Source organism: Poecilia formosa, unplaced genomic scaffold, assembly GCF_000485575.1.
Source record: "Poecilia formosa unplaced genomic scaffold, Poecilia_formosa-5.1.2 Scaffold99, whole genome shotgun sequence".
NCBI lineage: Eukaryota > Metazoa > Chordata > Actinopteri > Cyprinodontiformes > Poeciliidae > Poecilia > Poecilia formosa.
This window is the reverse complement of record NW_006800038.1, coordinates 2014556-2031603: the sequence shown is the minus strand read 5'-3', so window position 1 is coordinate 2031603 and position 17048 is coordinate 2014556. Positions and strand designations below refer to the sequence as shown.

The 17048-nt window shown below is 39.8% G+C and overlaps 1 protein-coding gene across 2 annotated transcripts in view; it reads left to right on the top strand.

Moving 5' to 3' along the window:
• The first annotated feature begins 2464 nt into the window (after positions 1-2464).
• The window catches only part of adamtsl5 (ADAMTS like 5), a 34128-nt gene continuing 19544 nt past the window's right edge, over positions 2465-17048 (top strand). Inside the window, exons 1-2 of one of the 2 annotated variants that reach the window (XM_016674665.1) lie at positions 2465-2500; positions 16669-16744. In XM_016674665.1, the coding sequence (XP_016530151.1) occupies positions 2481-2500; positions 16669-16744 (96 nt within the window). In that variant the 5' untranslated portion in view covers positions 2465-2480. Of the gene's footprint in view, positions 2501-4411; positions 5188-16668; positions 16745-17048 lie in introns of those variants that run through there. The other variant, XM_007558849.2, reaches the window with a different exon arrangement.

The following is a 17048-nucleotide window of genomic DNA, read 5'->3' as shown; positions in this document are numbered from 1 at the left end:
TATTCTCCCTGTGCATTATGGTTACTCTGACGTCCTCCCAAAGTCCAAAAACATGACCGCTGGGTTATTTGGTTATTGTAAACTTGCCCTTAGGTGTGTGCATGGGCGTAGACAACAGCAACATGGAAAGTTTCTGCATATATTTTGCTGCGTTGCACCACAGTTGAGCCCACAGTTAATCGGTTTTCTTTGTGGTGGGATCCACACCGCTCCCTGACATCACCCTAAAGACGCCCTTTAGCACAGAGGCAGACATGGAAAACCTGCAGGCTGTCGCACACAAAGGCGGCCCTGATGGCCTCGCATGCTAGGCGCACAAACATGAGGATTACTGTAAACACTCGGCTATCAGTGAAGAGGCTCAGCAGAGATGAAGTGTGTGTTGGGGGAACCGAAGGGAGGGCAGAGAGGCTGGCTGACGGGCCGGGACATGTTCACCCAGCCCACAGCTACAAACTAATCGTTATATATGGCAAGAAAGAACCTGGGAGGGAAGCAATTTGTAAGTTAAGCTGAGGCTTCGTTTGACTTAACAACACAAAACTCAGTGCAGACTCTAAAGGGACAGTATCACGTAAAATCTGCTTTTTCAACTTTACATCATGTTATAATGTTTTTCCCAGAACATAACTGGAGTGTTGCTTTCATTTCTTTCATGCATGTTTGAGAAATCCTCTAATCTCTATGGCAACCATTCAGCTCCAAACACCTGGTTGGACTGAGCTCGGCCTTTGATTTGCAGCTCCTCCCCCTCTCAGCTCCTTCAAACTAGCCAGCAGCAATTAGCAAACACCTGATGGAACTGCTTAGCTCATGATGGGAGCTACTTCTCAGTGCAACCCTGGTAAAAACGTTGTTAAAGGTTAATAGAGGAGCCATGTTGGAAGGCAGAGTGTCAGAAAGAGCAGGACTTTCTTAAAGAGACAGAGGCCCAATTTCAAGGCATTGAGTTAGGAAGTACATTTAGTTTTAAGTCATATTTGATATATACAGCATTTTTATGAAGGTTGCATAGTTTGTTGAAACTATGTTACCTTGTTGAAACTATGAAATGGCAATATGTGCCTTGTAAACACGTAGTATTACTACTTCAGTATTTTTTGGTGTCTGGAAAGTTAGCTGTTTTAAAAACCTCCAGAATATAACTTCACCAATCAGCAAGCCAAGCCCGTTACCTAGCAACCAAAGCTGAGCCCAGCCTGTTTGGTCAGCTGGTTTTACTGCTGTGTGTCTGTACAATGGCTGCTGGAAGAGACAAGTGTCTAGTTGATTATTTACTATCCAGAAACCACTTGCTGCATTCTTCTTGGTTGCACAGCAGGCTCCACTTCTGCTTTTCAAAGACGTATACCTGTGGATCTGTTTGCAGCCATTTTTATGTGCGAGTATAAACGCTGAGTTGAGGGGTCGTGGCCAGCAGTGACAGAGAGGAGGGAATGGTCTGCTCTCTGGATCAGGTTCCTGCCGTCTAACTGGAGGCGAAAAATAAAACAGGAAAACATGAAGCTGAATCATCAGAAACAGCACAAAATGAGAACCTGGCCATGAACCGTGACACATTAGGTCCAATAAGCAGCTTCTAATGCAGGACTCATGTTCAGCTAAACCTGTTAATGAGCTGCTGATCCTCCAACCCGTCTGACGAAGCCAGTGGAGAGAATCCAGAGCTTTCTGGAGCCGAACTTCTCCGTTAATCTCAGTCAGATTCAGACTGGATGGCAGCTGATGATTCACAGCCGCTCCGACTCCCGCAGCGAGAATGTCGGCCTTCGCTGCTTTGTCATGTTTCTGGTATTTTGGATCTTCAGATCTGTGCAGCTCAACAGCCTGCTTTCATTACCCAGCCTGCTAAAGCTCTCCCCCACCCTGGATGGTAGGAAATGTTGCTTGAATCAAACACTTGGCCTCTGAGTTTAGCATCCCTGTGGTTCTATTCGGAGATACAAACCCGATCCAGTTTCCTCTGTTGTGTCTGCAATACTCAAGGTTGCATGTTGAAACCTCCCGACTCGGCTGAGGTGTGTCTCAGCTGCAGCTCCGCATGAAGGGAACGAGGCAGACCGAGGAGGAGCCGCAGGTCGCAGAGAGGCCAGGTGGTTTCTGTCTGCACCAACAGATACCTGCGGTGGAAGTTATCCGCCTCTAACTACACTTACTGAAGTAAACCTTTCGACTTTTCAAACTCAGAAAATCCCCCCCAAAAAGTCTAGGAAACTTCTGGGATTAACGTCACATTTTTGACTTTTCAAACTCTGAAATGTCCAAATTCTTTTCTAGAAAATTTGTGAGATAAATCCAAATATTTCTGATATTTGTTCTAGCAAATTTTCAACTTTTCAATCACAGAAATTTCCAAAAGTTTTCTAGAAAATTTGGGTCTGGACACCCTGCAGCAGGGCCGTGCCGCGCGTCACAGCTGCTTCGTCTCATGGTGCTCCATCAGAACCGAACCCGTCCGTTCTAACCCAAATGGATCCAGCATGGCCCCAGGGCAGACCAGGTGAGACAAACTGGCAGAGCTGGGTAGAAACCAGTTACATTTACTGCGTTGCACTTTTTACTGTTATCCAAAGTTCCTGGGTTCCCTCAGACGGCCGCAGAGGGAAACCGGAGAGGCTGGCTTCGTTCAGCGCCGCAGTAGAAACGTCAGAAATGAAACACAGAGAAAAAGCAGATTCAGTTTCACACAGGCAAGAAGAATGACGCAGAAGAAGAGGTGATTAACCTGGAGCGGTGTCTGGACACGCAGATGATGTTTGTTTTCCTGAAAATCAGCCGTCACAGAGGCGACGCTCATGGTTTTCTCCACCCAATTTAAAAAAAAAAAAAGAGAAGAAGAATCTTCTGAGATAAAATTAAAACTTTTTGCGGTGCTGAGGTGGCGCAGGGATTCAGCACAACCCCCATATGGAGGGCTTAGTCCTTGACATGGCTGTCGCAGGTTCGGTTCTCGGCCTGGCGACCTTTGCCACATGTCTTCCCCTTCTCTCATTACCCTCTTTCCTGTCAAATAAAGGCCACTAGAGCCATTAAGCCTGAAAAAAATAAACTTTTATGTGAACCCCCTGAGAGTTTGGCACCACTAAGCAGTGGGTGGTAACACTTTATTTGAAGGGGGGTGAATAAGACTGACATGACACTGTCATAAACATGTCATAACACCTGTCATGAACATGAATAAGCCTTCATGAATATTTATGACTGTTGTCATAAAGCGTCATTCGGTAAATTATGACACTTTTAATACAAAGTTGACATTATTCAAAATGTCTTTGTTATGACAACTTGACATTAACCAAGAAATCATTACTGTTTAAACTTTACCTTTAATAGCATAAAGTTACCTAATTTTTAAAGTGCAATCAGTAAAACTTTTATAACAAATTTATATCAGTAATGATTTCTTGGTTAATGTCAAGTTGTCATAACAAAGACATTTTGAATAATGTCAACTTTGTATTAAAAGTGTCATAATTTACCGAATGACACTTTATGACAACAGTCATAAATATTCATGAAGGCTTATTGATGTTCATGACAGGTGTTATGTCATGTTTATTACAGTGTCATGTCAGTCTTATTCAACCCCCTTCAAATAAAGTGTTACCCAGTGGGTTAGTTTGCTTATGCTTTGGGCCGGCTCTGTACGTCATATAGTCTTCAGTCAGAGGTCTATTCAGATTCACTGTAAGACTGACTGCTACTGGAGATCCTTGTTAATTTATCTAATCAACTGTTTACCTTTTTTCAATGCAAATCAGACTCTGATGGAATTTCTTGACTTTTTAATTATTACTAAATGTAAAATATATTCTAATAGCGTCCACTTTACATATCTCCTGTTTTGAGAAATTTTCTACAAAAACCTTATAGAAACGTTTTCAAAACTTTTTGAGTTTAGAAAATTTTTTCTGAGTTTCAAGAAGTCAAAAAAGAAATTTCCAAGATGCATCTAGAAAATTTCTGAGGTCAAAATTTCAGCTTTTTTCTCGCAGATTTTCAACTTTTAAAATTCAGAAATTTCCTACATTTTACTAGGAAATTTGTAAGCTTAATCTCAAAAGTTCACTTTTTTTTTCTGGACAAATGCCCAACTTTTGAAACTCAGAAATTTCAGAATTTTCTAGAAAATTTCTGTATTTTCTGGCAAATGTTTGACTTTTGAAATGTCCACGTCTTTTCTAGAAAATTTTTGAAGTTAGCTTAAATGTTCTATTTCTTTTCTTCCACATTTTCGAATTGTGAAACTCAAAATTTTTCTAGAACTTTTCTGAGAAATCAGAAAACACCAACTTGTATTTTAGTTTATTTATTTAATTTTAGAACATTTCTGATATTATTCTCAATATTTTTTTTATTTTATGGCAGAAATTTACTCCTTTTTTTACCATTTACAATTGCCCAAATACGCCTTCTTAAAAACATGTTCATCACATTCTGATGAGATGAAAATTTGTAAAAATCTGATAAATCTGCCTTTTAGCAGCAGGTCCAGCGCCGCACAGCTGCGCAGTGGAGACGCTTCTCTGAGTTGTGCGCAGCTGCTGCGCTCTGATTGGCGCAGAGAGGCGTGTTCCCCGCAGGAATGCGGCGCTCAGGTGGAGGAAGAGTCACCGACTCAGAGCTCTGCGCTCCACAGCTCGCAGGACGCTCCGCGCTGCGCACCGCTGCTCTCCTTTGCGCACTTTGAGCGGACAGATCAGCCGCAACCTGCTGCTGATTTGACTTGGAAACTGTTTAATGTAAAAGTTTATTTCTCAATCGGACTGATTTTCTCATGACTCACAGCTGGTAAACTTAACAAGTCACTTCTTGCAGCAGGACTGTCCTCAGGAAGATGCGTTCATGTTTTCCACGCTCAGCTTTCCCCAGAAGGACCGAAGGGATGTGAGGCGCTTTGGGAGCCGAGAGCGCAGCTGCTTGGATGGATCTTCCCTCCAGCTGAAGGAGAATCAGTAGAAATAATAGAAATTATTCCCTACCGCGTGTTTCTAAAGGCGGACCGGACCGCAGCAGGACGCGCACAGCCAGCAGAGCGGACATGGGCTCTGTGTTTGGGTCTGGACACCCTGCAGCGGGGCCGCGCCGCGCGTCACAGCCGCGTCGTTTCACATCATGATGCTCCATCAGAGCCGAACCCGTCCATTTTAACCCAAACGGATCCAGCATGACCCCAGGGCAGACCAGGTGAGACAAACTGGCAGAGCTGGGTAGAAACCAGTTACATTTACTCAGTTACTTTAGTAAAAGGACTTTTAGGAATATTTTTACTACGCTGATTATGTTATGAAGTATTTCTACTCTTACTTTAGTAAAATTCGTGGATTTTCTACCCACTGAATGAAAACAAACATCCAGCAGACAGACACACACCTGCAGTTTTTATTAAAGTTTCAAAAGTTTTACTTTGAAGGAAACTGATTTGGAAAAAAAAATATTTTGCCTGATTTTGTTATTTTATGTTACTTATTGTCATTTTAGTCTTTAATACAAAAATGTCCACTTAACTTTATATTTTGGTCTTTTTGTTTATGGAATTTTAAATGATTGATAATTTGATCAGTTACTCAGTACTTTAGTAAACTTTTTACCAAACACTTTTTTACTGTTGTTGAGTAAAAATATGTTGAAGTTTTATTGTCTCTGTTGGGGTCCAGCTTTGGGAAGTGACACATTCCTCCGACTGCAGCGACTTTAAATATTTACCTTGAGTTACTTTTTTTCTTGCAAAGGCTTGAAGATTGGTTGAAGAGGGAGGCGACAGATTCCAGACAGTTTGTTCCTTAGCTTGCTTCATTTTCTGCAGAGATTTTATTGATTCATATTCACTAAAGTTCTTATTTAATCGTTTTTTCTGTTCTGTCACAAAAAGCTCATATACCACAGCATGATGCTGCTACTACCATGTTTCATACACAGCATTTTGGAAAAAGAAACAATGAATTGTAACTTTAATCTCAGAATTATGACTTTAATATTTAATTTCATAACAAAGACTCAGATTTACCTGGAAAAAATCTGAAAAAGTAAAAAATGTTTCACTTTTTCACTTTTGAAAGTCAGAAATTTTCAATTTTTTTAATGAAATATCTTGGAATAATCAAAAATTTTCTGAAATTTTTTTATTTATTTTTTTATTTTTGACTTTTGATAATCAAAAATTTCCTAATTTTTTCTAGAAAATTTCTATGATTAATTTCAACATTTCTGAATTTTCTTTGTAGATTTTTTTTGCTCTTCAAACTGAGTTTTTTTTTAAAGATTGATCAAATTTTTTGTTGTCTTTTTCTAGATTTTTTTTCAACATCTTAACTTAAGACACTTCCATGTTTTTTCTAGAAAATGTCTGGGATTGATCTCAATACTTCTGAATTTTTCTGGAAAATTTCAGACTTTTCACACTCAGAAATTTCCATGTTTTTTTCTCAGAATGTCAGAGATTTTTGGTGGAAATTTACTCAATTTTTCATGTGTTTAAAGTGGCCCTGGTATGCTGTCGTAGTTTTGAGGTAATCCTGCTTCCGTATCGGGAACGTTGCCACACGTTGCTCTGCTGTTATCTCCTCTGTCACCAGCTATAAATACTCGGCTCATATTTTATCTGATCTGTTGCCGCTGCAGGCTGCAGAGAAACCCGGGCTTCTCCCCCCTGAACCTTTACATTAAAACCTGTTTCTGAAACTCTTTTACAGCGGAGGGTGAAATGTTTTCAGTTGGTTTGGAGTGAGATGTGACTCCTGACTCTGGAGATGTTTGGCCCCTGGCGCTTCTCTTCTGATGACTCTCAGGAGGAATGTGTGTGAGATCCAGCCGTCAGATTCATGAACACATTTAATCTGCTTACCTTTGGAAGACTGAGCATATGGCTCCAAAACGAGCGCTCTGATTGGTTCTTACACACAGTGATGTCATTCCTCCAGGGAGGAATTTGGATGCACCAGGTATCAACACGAGAGAAATTTGTTGTTAGCAAGATAACGTGGTTCAGAGCAGCGAAAGGTTTAATCCAGCTCCTGTTTTGGATGAAAACAATTTAAAGTTTTACAGAGTTGCAGTGAGGAAGTTCATTATTCTGCAGCCATGCTCTGTAATGGACGCCAGCTGGAGGGTAGACATAATACCACCAGAGATTTAGCCAAAGGAAGCACAAAGTGAACCACGAACTTCATAAACTCTGATTTTTACTATAAATAAAACATCATTTACTCCTCAGAAGTGTTGGAGAAGTAATACTGACCAGGTCAGTTTAGTCAAATGTAATCCAGTCGGTTTGTCTAAAACGTCCGGCTTGGTTGAAGAGGTCAAACTCTGGTCCACCTACAAACCTCAGTCTGTTCGGATGCAGTGACCAGGAAGTGGACAAAAGCACCGGGCATTCTGGGTAAATACAACCTAATCTAACATGCTAGAAGGAAAAATAGCTTGTGGTTTTTAGCTAAAGGCAAAAGAGAAATCTTAAAACCGCTCAAATCTGATGCCGTTTGTGAAGAAGGAAGTTGTGCTTCGTGTCTTCAGACGTTTTTGTGTCGTTTTTTTCAATGGTTCTTTGGTTTTCTAGAAAAAAACTCAAAAAATTCTTAACTTGAAAAATCCAAACATTTCTAGAAAACACTTATACTGTTTAGTTGAATTTCAGAAATATACTAAAAATTAATATTTTCTGAGTTTGAAAAGTCAAAAATTGCCAAGAAAAAACTTGGAAATTTATCAGTTTCAAAAGTAAAAATAAATAAATAAAAAAAATCCACTTTTGAAACCAATAAAATTTCAAAAAGTCAAAAACTTCTCAGTTTTATCATACAAATTCTGGAGCTCAGAAATTTTCATGATTTTTCCAGAAAATTTGCTCAGATAATCTAAAAATGTTTGAGTATTTTTGACAGAAATGTACTTCTCCTTTCTTTGTTTCTACGTATAATGGCCGGAACGTCACATTGATTTTAATCTAATTTTCCAATTCTGAAAGAAAAAGAAGGGTTTCTGTTCATGCCCAGAGAAACTCCTGATGCTTTCATGTATCATCAGACAGACCAGAAACACTTAATTGTCTAATCTCTGGACTTGTTTATTATATTTACATTTGGCTTCCTGGTTTAAACCTGAGCTGGGCCTTTGGATCAGGTTTCCACATTCTTGTTGTCGCATGCAGCTTTGGTTAGCTTGAGGTTTAAACTAATCAGATTAGCTTGGAGTTAAGAGACCTTTAATCTCTCTTCTTATTGGTTCACTTCTCCTGCAAACTCGTTTCCACTTGCAGTTATTAAACGTATTTGAGTAACTTATATTTTTATCTGTCTGGGCTGTAAAAAGTATCAATTCCGTCCTTGAATAAAAATGTTTTTTTCCATCTTTGAATCAAAGGGGAATAATTTTTGTTCTCCAGTTTAGCGAAAAAATGCAACAAAGAGTCAGTTTGTGTTCCTTAAAAAATGACAAACATGCAGCGACTTTCTGCTCCCAATTTAAAACGTTGCAGCTGCAGCTTTATTGTCAGGAAACAGAGTCCATAAAGGATAAACGGAAAGTTAATTAACTAATCAATGATTCTGAAGGTTCAGGCAGGGACTGCCGATCCTGAAGGTCCGACCTGACAGCGAAACGTTAAAGTGTTCAGATGGTTCCAGGTTCCTGCTAACTCAGCTCTAACTAGAAAATAATATGAGTGAGTGATTACACTAATAAAACTCCCGTTTCAAGGTTCACTCAGATAAAACTTTACAGCTCTAACAAGTCGCTGATTTTACAAATCCAGCCTGGTAGTTTGTGACATTTCTTTTTGAGTTTTTTTTCACTTCGGTATCACGTATTTGTATCAGTCGCTGTGCCTCATGTTGCAGAGCGTGATTGCAGATGACCTTGGAAGCTCTGATTCAGTCAGAGGCTGTGAGAAGATAATCTCATAATCCCTGAGGTATGATGGTGTACGAGTCTCTCTGTCATGAAAGGAGCAAATTAGCCAAAGCGAAGGAACGTAAAAGGAGAACGAATCAGAGTTTGATCTCGACATTTTGCCAACAGGGAATCTACATTTGTTTCCTTCAAATTTTTTATTCCAAACTGACATTTTCTTAAAGCATCTCAATCTAAAGTTCCTTTCTGGAGGTCCTTTAAAGTTTTTCTCTAGACTTTAACTGAACTTCACTTCAGTATCTGATTATTTTCAGAAGAATGTCAGTTAATGTGATTTTAAAGTACAGCATGAATGTGAAGTCGTATTTTCTACAAAGACAAATCTGAAAACTGTGGTGTAGATGTTTATTTAGGGAGTTTTCACACTGGCCTTGTTGAATCCGCTTTAATCAAACCAAACAAGGTAACTCTGGTCCTGCACACCTCGGCCTGGGTTCGGTTGAAGTGAACTATGTTTGAATGCATGTGTGAACACCAAGCAGACCGGAGACCGCTCCAAAAGCAAGAAGCATACTGCAGCGTAGGGAATTCTGGGTAAATACAACAAAAACAAATGTGTTAGCCTAGCGCTAGCAGAAGAAATGTCTTGTCATGTTTTGTCAAAGACAAAAGAGAAATCGTAGGCCATTAAAATCTGACGCCACCTCATTTTTTATTTTATTTGGAGAAGAAGGAAGTTGTGCTCAGAGGTTTTCATGTGGTTTTCTTCAGTGGTTCTTGGTGCAGCGCCCCCACAGGTGAGGAGGGGAACAGGTTGACTTGTTTGACTCAGTGCTGTGAACCACAGCAGCTGAAAATGTCACAAATGTCAACCAGACTATCAGTTTTAAGTTAATAATTCCTTAATATTGAAGGCAGGTTATTTCACTTATATTATGTACTTTTTAATCAATATTCAGAAATTATTTACTTAAAACAAACTGCTACATTTTTGCTGAAAAGTTACTTGTAAGTTAGTTTTGTGTTATTTCAAATAAACTAAAATATTTGTAGGAGAAACTACGCCAAAATACTGAGTACGATTTTGTGTTTTTACATCAAGTTACAAGTGCATGACCCATTTTTCTGATTTTAATCACAGAAAATCTTTCATTTCTTCAGTTTAACTGATGTGAAACAGGTTTTTAGTCGTTTAAAAGTCGTCTCTCTGCTGTTTGTCAGTAAAGCAGCTGCGGAGGCACAAAGCGTCTCCTCTGAGGGCTTGTTTTGTTTTGTTAGCAGGAGCCGAGCGAGGCCACGGCGCCTCGTCAACACAAACGCAGGGTCAGAGTTCAGCGCCGACCTCAGACCCAACATCTGCTCCCGTTCAGCAGCGCGTCACCCGCAGGACGAATCCCGAACACGGACAGACCTCTGAGGGGTTGCAGGTCAAAGCCAGGCCCTGCTTCTTTGGGTCAACATGTAGAAACACTCCAGTCAAGGTGTCTTCCACCTTCTCTGGGGTCAAAGGGCACATGGGTGCGCGTTCGCAGAGAAGTGATTGCAGTTTGTTTGTGCAGGGTGTGAATGTGAACCTACCTGTCGCTCAGGGTGTTTGAGTTCACAGAGGAAATTTAGCTCTCCTCTGCATTGTGGCGCTGCAGGAGCAGGAGCAGCACCTGCAGGTGGCGCGGTTTGGGGAAAGACGGCACAGATTATTCAATTAAACCCGGACTAATATCACCGGCTGAATCACGACTACTTTATTGGGCTTTTAGAAGCATGAAGCACACGTCTGACTGAGAGAGTAAATATCTCTAAATGTGTTTTCATACCTGATAGATTCCACTTGATTGGGGACAAAAGTTCAATTTACCAACAAACCAAACCATTAGAGCAACTTGTTCCCCTCCTCGCCTGTGGGGGCGCTGTACCAAGAGCTACAGATGGAAACAATACAAAGACACTGAGAGCAGCTTACTTCTTCATGAAATGTAAATAAAAATGAAGTGGCATCAGATTTTAGAGGGAGGATTTCTCTTTTATCTTGGCGAGGCTAGCATGTTGGTTTGGGTTGTATTTACCCAGAATGCCCTGCATTATAGTCCACTTCCTGGTAATGGAGCGGTTTCCGGTCTGCTTGGCGTTTACATATGCATTCAAACCAAACCAGAGTTCATTTCAAGAGGCAGAGGATTTGTATTCGGACCAGAGTTCACTGTAACGGTCCGATTAGGCGTTCACACGTCTCCAAACGAACCGGACCTTCAGATCTCCAAATAGACTGGAGATATGTTCTGTTTAGTCCGCTAAACAGAACTCCAGTCCGTTTGTCTGGAAAGTCCGGTTTGTTTACGGAGGTGTGAACCAATAAAGCGAACTCGGCCTCGGTCTGGTTGAAGTGAACTCTGACGAGGTTCAAATGCATTTTTATCATTTACTTATAAAATAAACACTTTCAGAGACATTTTGTTCATTTACAAACAAAAAGGTAAATAATACAGGACAGGTTCAAGTGTGTGCAAGAATGCAAAAGGAGCTAAAATATAAGGCATAAATAAAAAGCCATGGCTTAGATTTAAATCATATTCTTCAGTTAAAGGAATAAGTTTGAGGACATTTTTATCATCCTCTACTAAGAGCTTTGAGATATAACAGTCATAACATCGGTGACATTTAAGGCATTTGGAGATATGAAAGAAAAATGTCCCAGTAATATTTATAAGAAAGTCTGTTTGAATGGAAGCAGAACAGGAAGTGATGTAAACAAAATCACAATACTTAACACTAAAACTTAAGCAAAGTATGAAAGAACTAAAACTACTACCATAACTAATGCAAACTAAACTAAAACTAAGCAACATTTAACTAATTCTAACTACTAAAAACGAGCAAACGCACCAAAAACTAATTAAAACTGAATTAGACAAAAAGTCTCAAAATAAAACTAAAAACTAGTATAGATAGATAGATAGATAGATAGATAGATAGATAGATAGATAGATAGATAGATAGATAGATAGATTACATTTTTAAATCTTTCCTAACTTCCTCGTCTGCTTTGCAGACAGAGTTTAGTTTCAAACAGGCGTCAGTCAAAACAAACAGAGCGTCTCGTGTTGATTAAAGACATTTCGCTCCCTCTGCCCTGGAGTTACTCACTAATGTGCAGCTATAGTCTTAATGAGAGCAAGACGAGGCAGGCTGACCCCTGCTGACCCCTGAACGGGCCCCTCAGCCGGGGCGGCCGAGCAGTCGGAGCCCAAACATGAGCAGAAACTGATGAATCACTTAAATATGTGCATTTCATTAAGTTATGGTGGGGAACTGTCTGTGCTGAGGCTGAAGTGAGGACCCCTCGTTAGGAATGCCTCCATTGTTTTTACGGCTGTTCTGGGACGCGGTTTGAGCTCTGAGGTTGTAAAACTCTGAAGAAAAGTCGGGATAAAAAAAGAAATTAGGATTATGATGTGGTTTCTGCTCTTCTCTTTCTTTTTTTTAAATTAAAAACAATCACGGTTGACGGCGACTTCATTAAATTCACCAGATATTCACACATGCAGTGAAAAAAGACATAAACTTAAATTTAAACTAAACCTTTCCTGTTTTAGGTTTAGGGGGGTTCTTTGCCAAATAATGTATTAAAGCGCCACACCATAAACACAACGATGTGACATCATGGGAAAATCACTGAGGTACTTGTTTTCCTGTGTGAAAGCTGCCAGACACAATAAGCTGCCACAAAGAGCTCTTAAATCTCCAGGTGGGGTGCCGGACCTCCTCCTCTTCCTCGCTGGACTAATCTGAGTCCAGGATCTCCTCTTGATGGTTTTCTTGGTTTAGACTAAATGTATTTTTCACAGATTGGAACTTGAAAAGAAATACTGCTTTCACAGTCTGGTTATAAAAACATTTAAAATGTTAGTTTGGCTGTTTTTATGTTGCATTAATTTTTCTATCAGTTCAAACTGTAGCAAGTTACTACAGAATAGACACTAGAATGAAAATAACAGCTTCCTAGATTGAAATACAGTGTGAAATATGCAACTGTTAGAGATTACTGCAATATTAAATAGATATAAATCTGCAACAAGCGAACGCGTTGTCCTGACTGAGGACGCTCCCAGTCAGGAGCGTCCTCAGTCTCCCAGTTCTCCCAGTTCTCCCAGTTCTCCCAGTTCTCCCAGTTTGCCAGACGGAGCGCTAAAGTTTTTGCTAACGTTGTTTTGGAGTTTAAAGTTAAAGCAGAAAAATGTTTTATGATCTTATAGACACACAAATTCCCTACAAACAGACTAACATATGTTTAATACATATTTTGATATCAGTCATTTACCAACTACGTGAAGATTTGCAGATGTTAAAGTTTAGAAAGGTTCAATTTTAGGAATTTCAGAGCATTATATATTATATCAAGGATTTATCTTAATATAGAGTCATAGAGGCCAAAAGGCTTTTCCTGACACAAACTGATCTCACCTTAGACATGCATTTATTTAAACTTTGTTATAATTTAAAATCAAATGCAGCAGATTTTGCCCATAAAAGGACAAATCCAGTGCAGGTTTGCTGGTGGAGGTCTGACTGAAGGGATTACAGGATTATCTCCATTAATGCACCAAAGCAGATGTTCCCTCTTTATCTGATTTCCACCAAACTTTAAACAAAACCAGGATCAGAGGACAGGCTGCCTGCTGATGCATTTACAGGCCAAAGAACGAGTGAATGAAAAGAGAAAAAATCTGATTTTTCTGTATTTAGACTCCTTCATCACTTCAGCTAATCAGTAACGTCTATTATTACAATAACAACCAGCAAGTTCTCATAGGTTTTATTTCTGTTTTTAATGGATGACATACAGAAAAAATAGACTTTGTTTGTGTATTGTTTCTTTTATGAAAACTCGTAAAAGTCACCAAAAGGTCACGCAAAACCCTGAGATACTGAAGATCAAATAAACGTGTGCGAGAAAGAAAAAGGCCTTTTAAGTCCTTATTTATGTTCTGTTAGCCTCTTTCAGTCAGTGTGACCCTCTTTGTTCCCCTGATAAGACCTCCCCCATGTACGGCCGGGACGGCAGCGCGGCGCTTTGCTCGGCCGAGTGTGAGGGAGATGTGCATCGTTTAGTTGGACGGGGCAACTTACTGACCTGGGACCGAGCCAAAAGCCAACTCCAAAGGCTCAGCGTCAGCTGGGCGTTTACGGCTCTGGGGGGAGATAAAAGAGACAAAAGAGGCTGAGAGAGATGGACGGCAGAGAGGTGGGATGGAGAGAGGAACGAGGACAGCAGAAGAAGTAGGGATGACCGGGTCGCTCTAATGTTTCCTCCGGAAAACTCTGAAATATTCTTCAAAGAACAAGAAAACTTCTGAGCTCTGAAAGACAAAAAATTGCTTGGAAAAAGAAAGTTTCTAGAAAAACAATAAAATTTCAGAGTTTAGGAAGTTGAACATTTCTAGGAAAAAAGTCTAAATAAAATGTGAATTTCTGAGCTCCAAAGGTTGAAAATTTTCAGTTAATTCTCTGAAAATTTCTTGAAAAAATGTTGGAATTTCACAGCTCCAAAAGTTTAAAATTTGCAAGAAAAAACTCTGAAATTTTGAGTTCAGTTTCAGAAATTTTCTAAAAATAACAAAGGAAATTTCAAATGTTGAACATTTTTGACTTCTGAAACTCAGAAATTATCCAGAAGTTGAACATTTTCAACTTTTCAAACAAAGAAATGTCCAAATATTTCCTAGAAAACTTTCTGAGATCAATCTTAGACTTTCTGAGTTTCTTAGTGGAACTGGAGCTCATCTTTGGTTGCTAGGTAACAGGCGGAATGCCTGTTACCTAGCAACCAAAGGACAGCGCCTGCTAATTTGTGACGTTACATTCTGGAGGCTTTTGAAACGGCTTATTTTCCAGACACCAAAAAGAAATCTTTAATTTACTCCCAAAAACCCGCCGGGCAGGTGAGACCCACATGGAAGAACAAAAACCTGCAAAAAGGGAGTTTTGCACAATGGGTCCCCTTTAAATGCAATCAGTTCCGGCATGGTTGCCAGATAAGCGGTAACAAAAAGCAAAGCAGCGTCTCAGTGGAGTCCCATAAACGTTGACGCTCTGCAGCTGTCACCAGAGAGAGAGGAGCTTCCAAGAAACGCCACTCGCCCCTCCATGAGTCAGACAGAGAATCTGCTGCCTCGCAGCTCCGTCCTGGAGAAACAGAGGAGATGAGGCCGTTTGTAGAGCAAACACACACACACACACGCACACACACACTCAGAGCTCCACAAAGATGGCAACTGTGACTCAGAGTGTTGGTGCAACAGTAGGTGCATTTGAGTCAGGATTGATGCAGGAAGATGAAAACACATCCAGACAAAAACGAGTTATTTATCTAACGTCTGGTGTTTACACAGAATCAGAGCAAAGCCGATAATTAGATGACCAACTTTACCTCCTGACACCGAAGTGATGGACTGAAGCGACTGAAGGTCGCAGAGATCTGCACTGTTTTTAACTTTACATCAAACTAAGAGTAACGCCTGAATAAGACGCCGACTGCTCTTCTGATTGGCTGATAGATGATGAGCAATAGCGCCATAACTGAATTATGAACACATCTCGTGTTTACATTCACACTGACATGATTTTGAATGATTTATTGTTTGATGAAGTTTATTCACATGTGATTTTAATTTAAATTCTTATTTAATGGAAACACTGCAGTTGTGAAATTCTGTTTCTTGGACCTCAGACAAAGATTTGTACATTTGTGAGGAAGTGCAGCTTTTGACTGATCTGATCCAGTTGGTAGTGATGCCTCACCAGCTCCGGTTTTCCCTCCATTTATAATAACTTTCCTGCTTCTGGAAAAGTGTTTGCACCTGAAAAGATGACAATTAATTACAAATGCAGGTAAAAACCGGTGCAAATGGCTCCTGATTGCAGGAGTTGGTGGGTTTGTGTTTATGAATGCATGAATTTATTGCAATCTATTTGGTGAATGCAGAAAAAGGGCAAATCCAAAGGTTTATTTTCCAGTTCAGTTTTAATTTTGGGAATTAGGAGGAAATACATTCATGTAAATTCATGCAGGTGCTTCTTTGTACACTGAAAACAACCAGGTGATCCAACTTTAAAAATTTGGATATTTTGTTAAAAATAAATTTATTCAAGTAAATACATTAAGTTGTCAGTGAAACAACTTAAATAAATGAAGTTTTACAAACAGAATTTGTTCAAATGTAACAAATTAATTAAACTAAAGTTGGAGCTTTGTTCTCTCTCTTTTTTTAATGAAATGTTAAATTTTTATTCACCGGTTAGTGAATACAGAACAACCATGGAGGTGATGATCTACAAAATAAATAACCGGATAAGAGAACGAATAGCAGCAACAAAATAAAATAAACAAAAAAACCATGGAGGTATGTATCAGAAGACAAAACAAACCAAAACAGCATCGCAACAAAAACAATAAAATTATTTAACATATCTGGATCAGGATACACTTTTTTTTCACCTTAAAATCTTCTGGTGTGCATTATTATTTTCTTTTTTTCCCTCTTTTTTCAGTGTAGCCTCCTCTTGTATGCCAGGGTCAAGGTTGGGTCAGAGGTCAGGAGTTCAGTCCAGCAGGAGGGTTTCAGTCCCAGGAGTTTAAACTTCCTGAACTTCTTCTCTTTTCAGTCGAGTCATAACGTTTTCAAAGTCCTCCGCTATCGCAGCTTCAACTTGAAGCTGTTTGAATCCAGAAGCAACAAGATGTAAATCACAGTTTACATTTATCTCTCTTCCTCTCTCTCTCTCTCTCTCTCTCTCTCTCTCTCTCTCTCTCTCTCTCTGCAGGAGGCTGACTCTGAACCGGGTCGTGACCTTTGTTTTGCTGTTGGCCGCTCCCGGCTCCCTCGCCCCCCTGCAGAGCGTAAGTCCTCCCGCTCCCATGTCTCCATAAATCTCAGCCTCGCTCTGGAATAGCCGCTGCAGCTGAGAATAGCCTGTCACCTCAGCTTCCTCTGAAATGAATAAAGTTTCCATCCAACCGCTCCAACAAAAAGGCTTTTAAAGAAACTAACTGGAACCACAATCTGGTTTAATTAACAGCAGCAGTTTTGATTATTTTTATAAATAAAAAAAGATGGTAACACTTTATTTGAAGGGGTTGAATAAGACTGACATGACACTGTCATAAACACGTCATAACTCCTGTCATGAACATGAATAAGCCT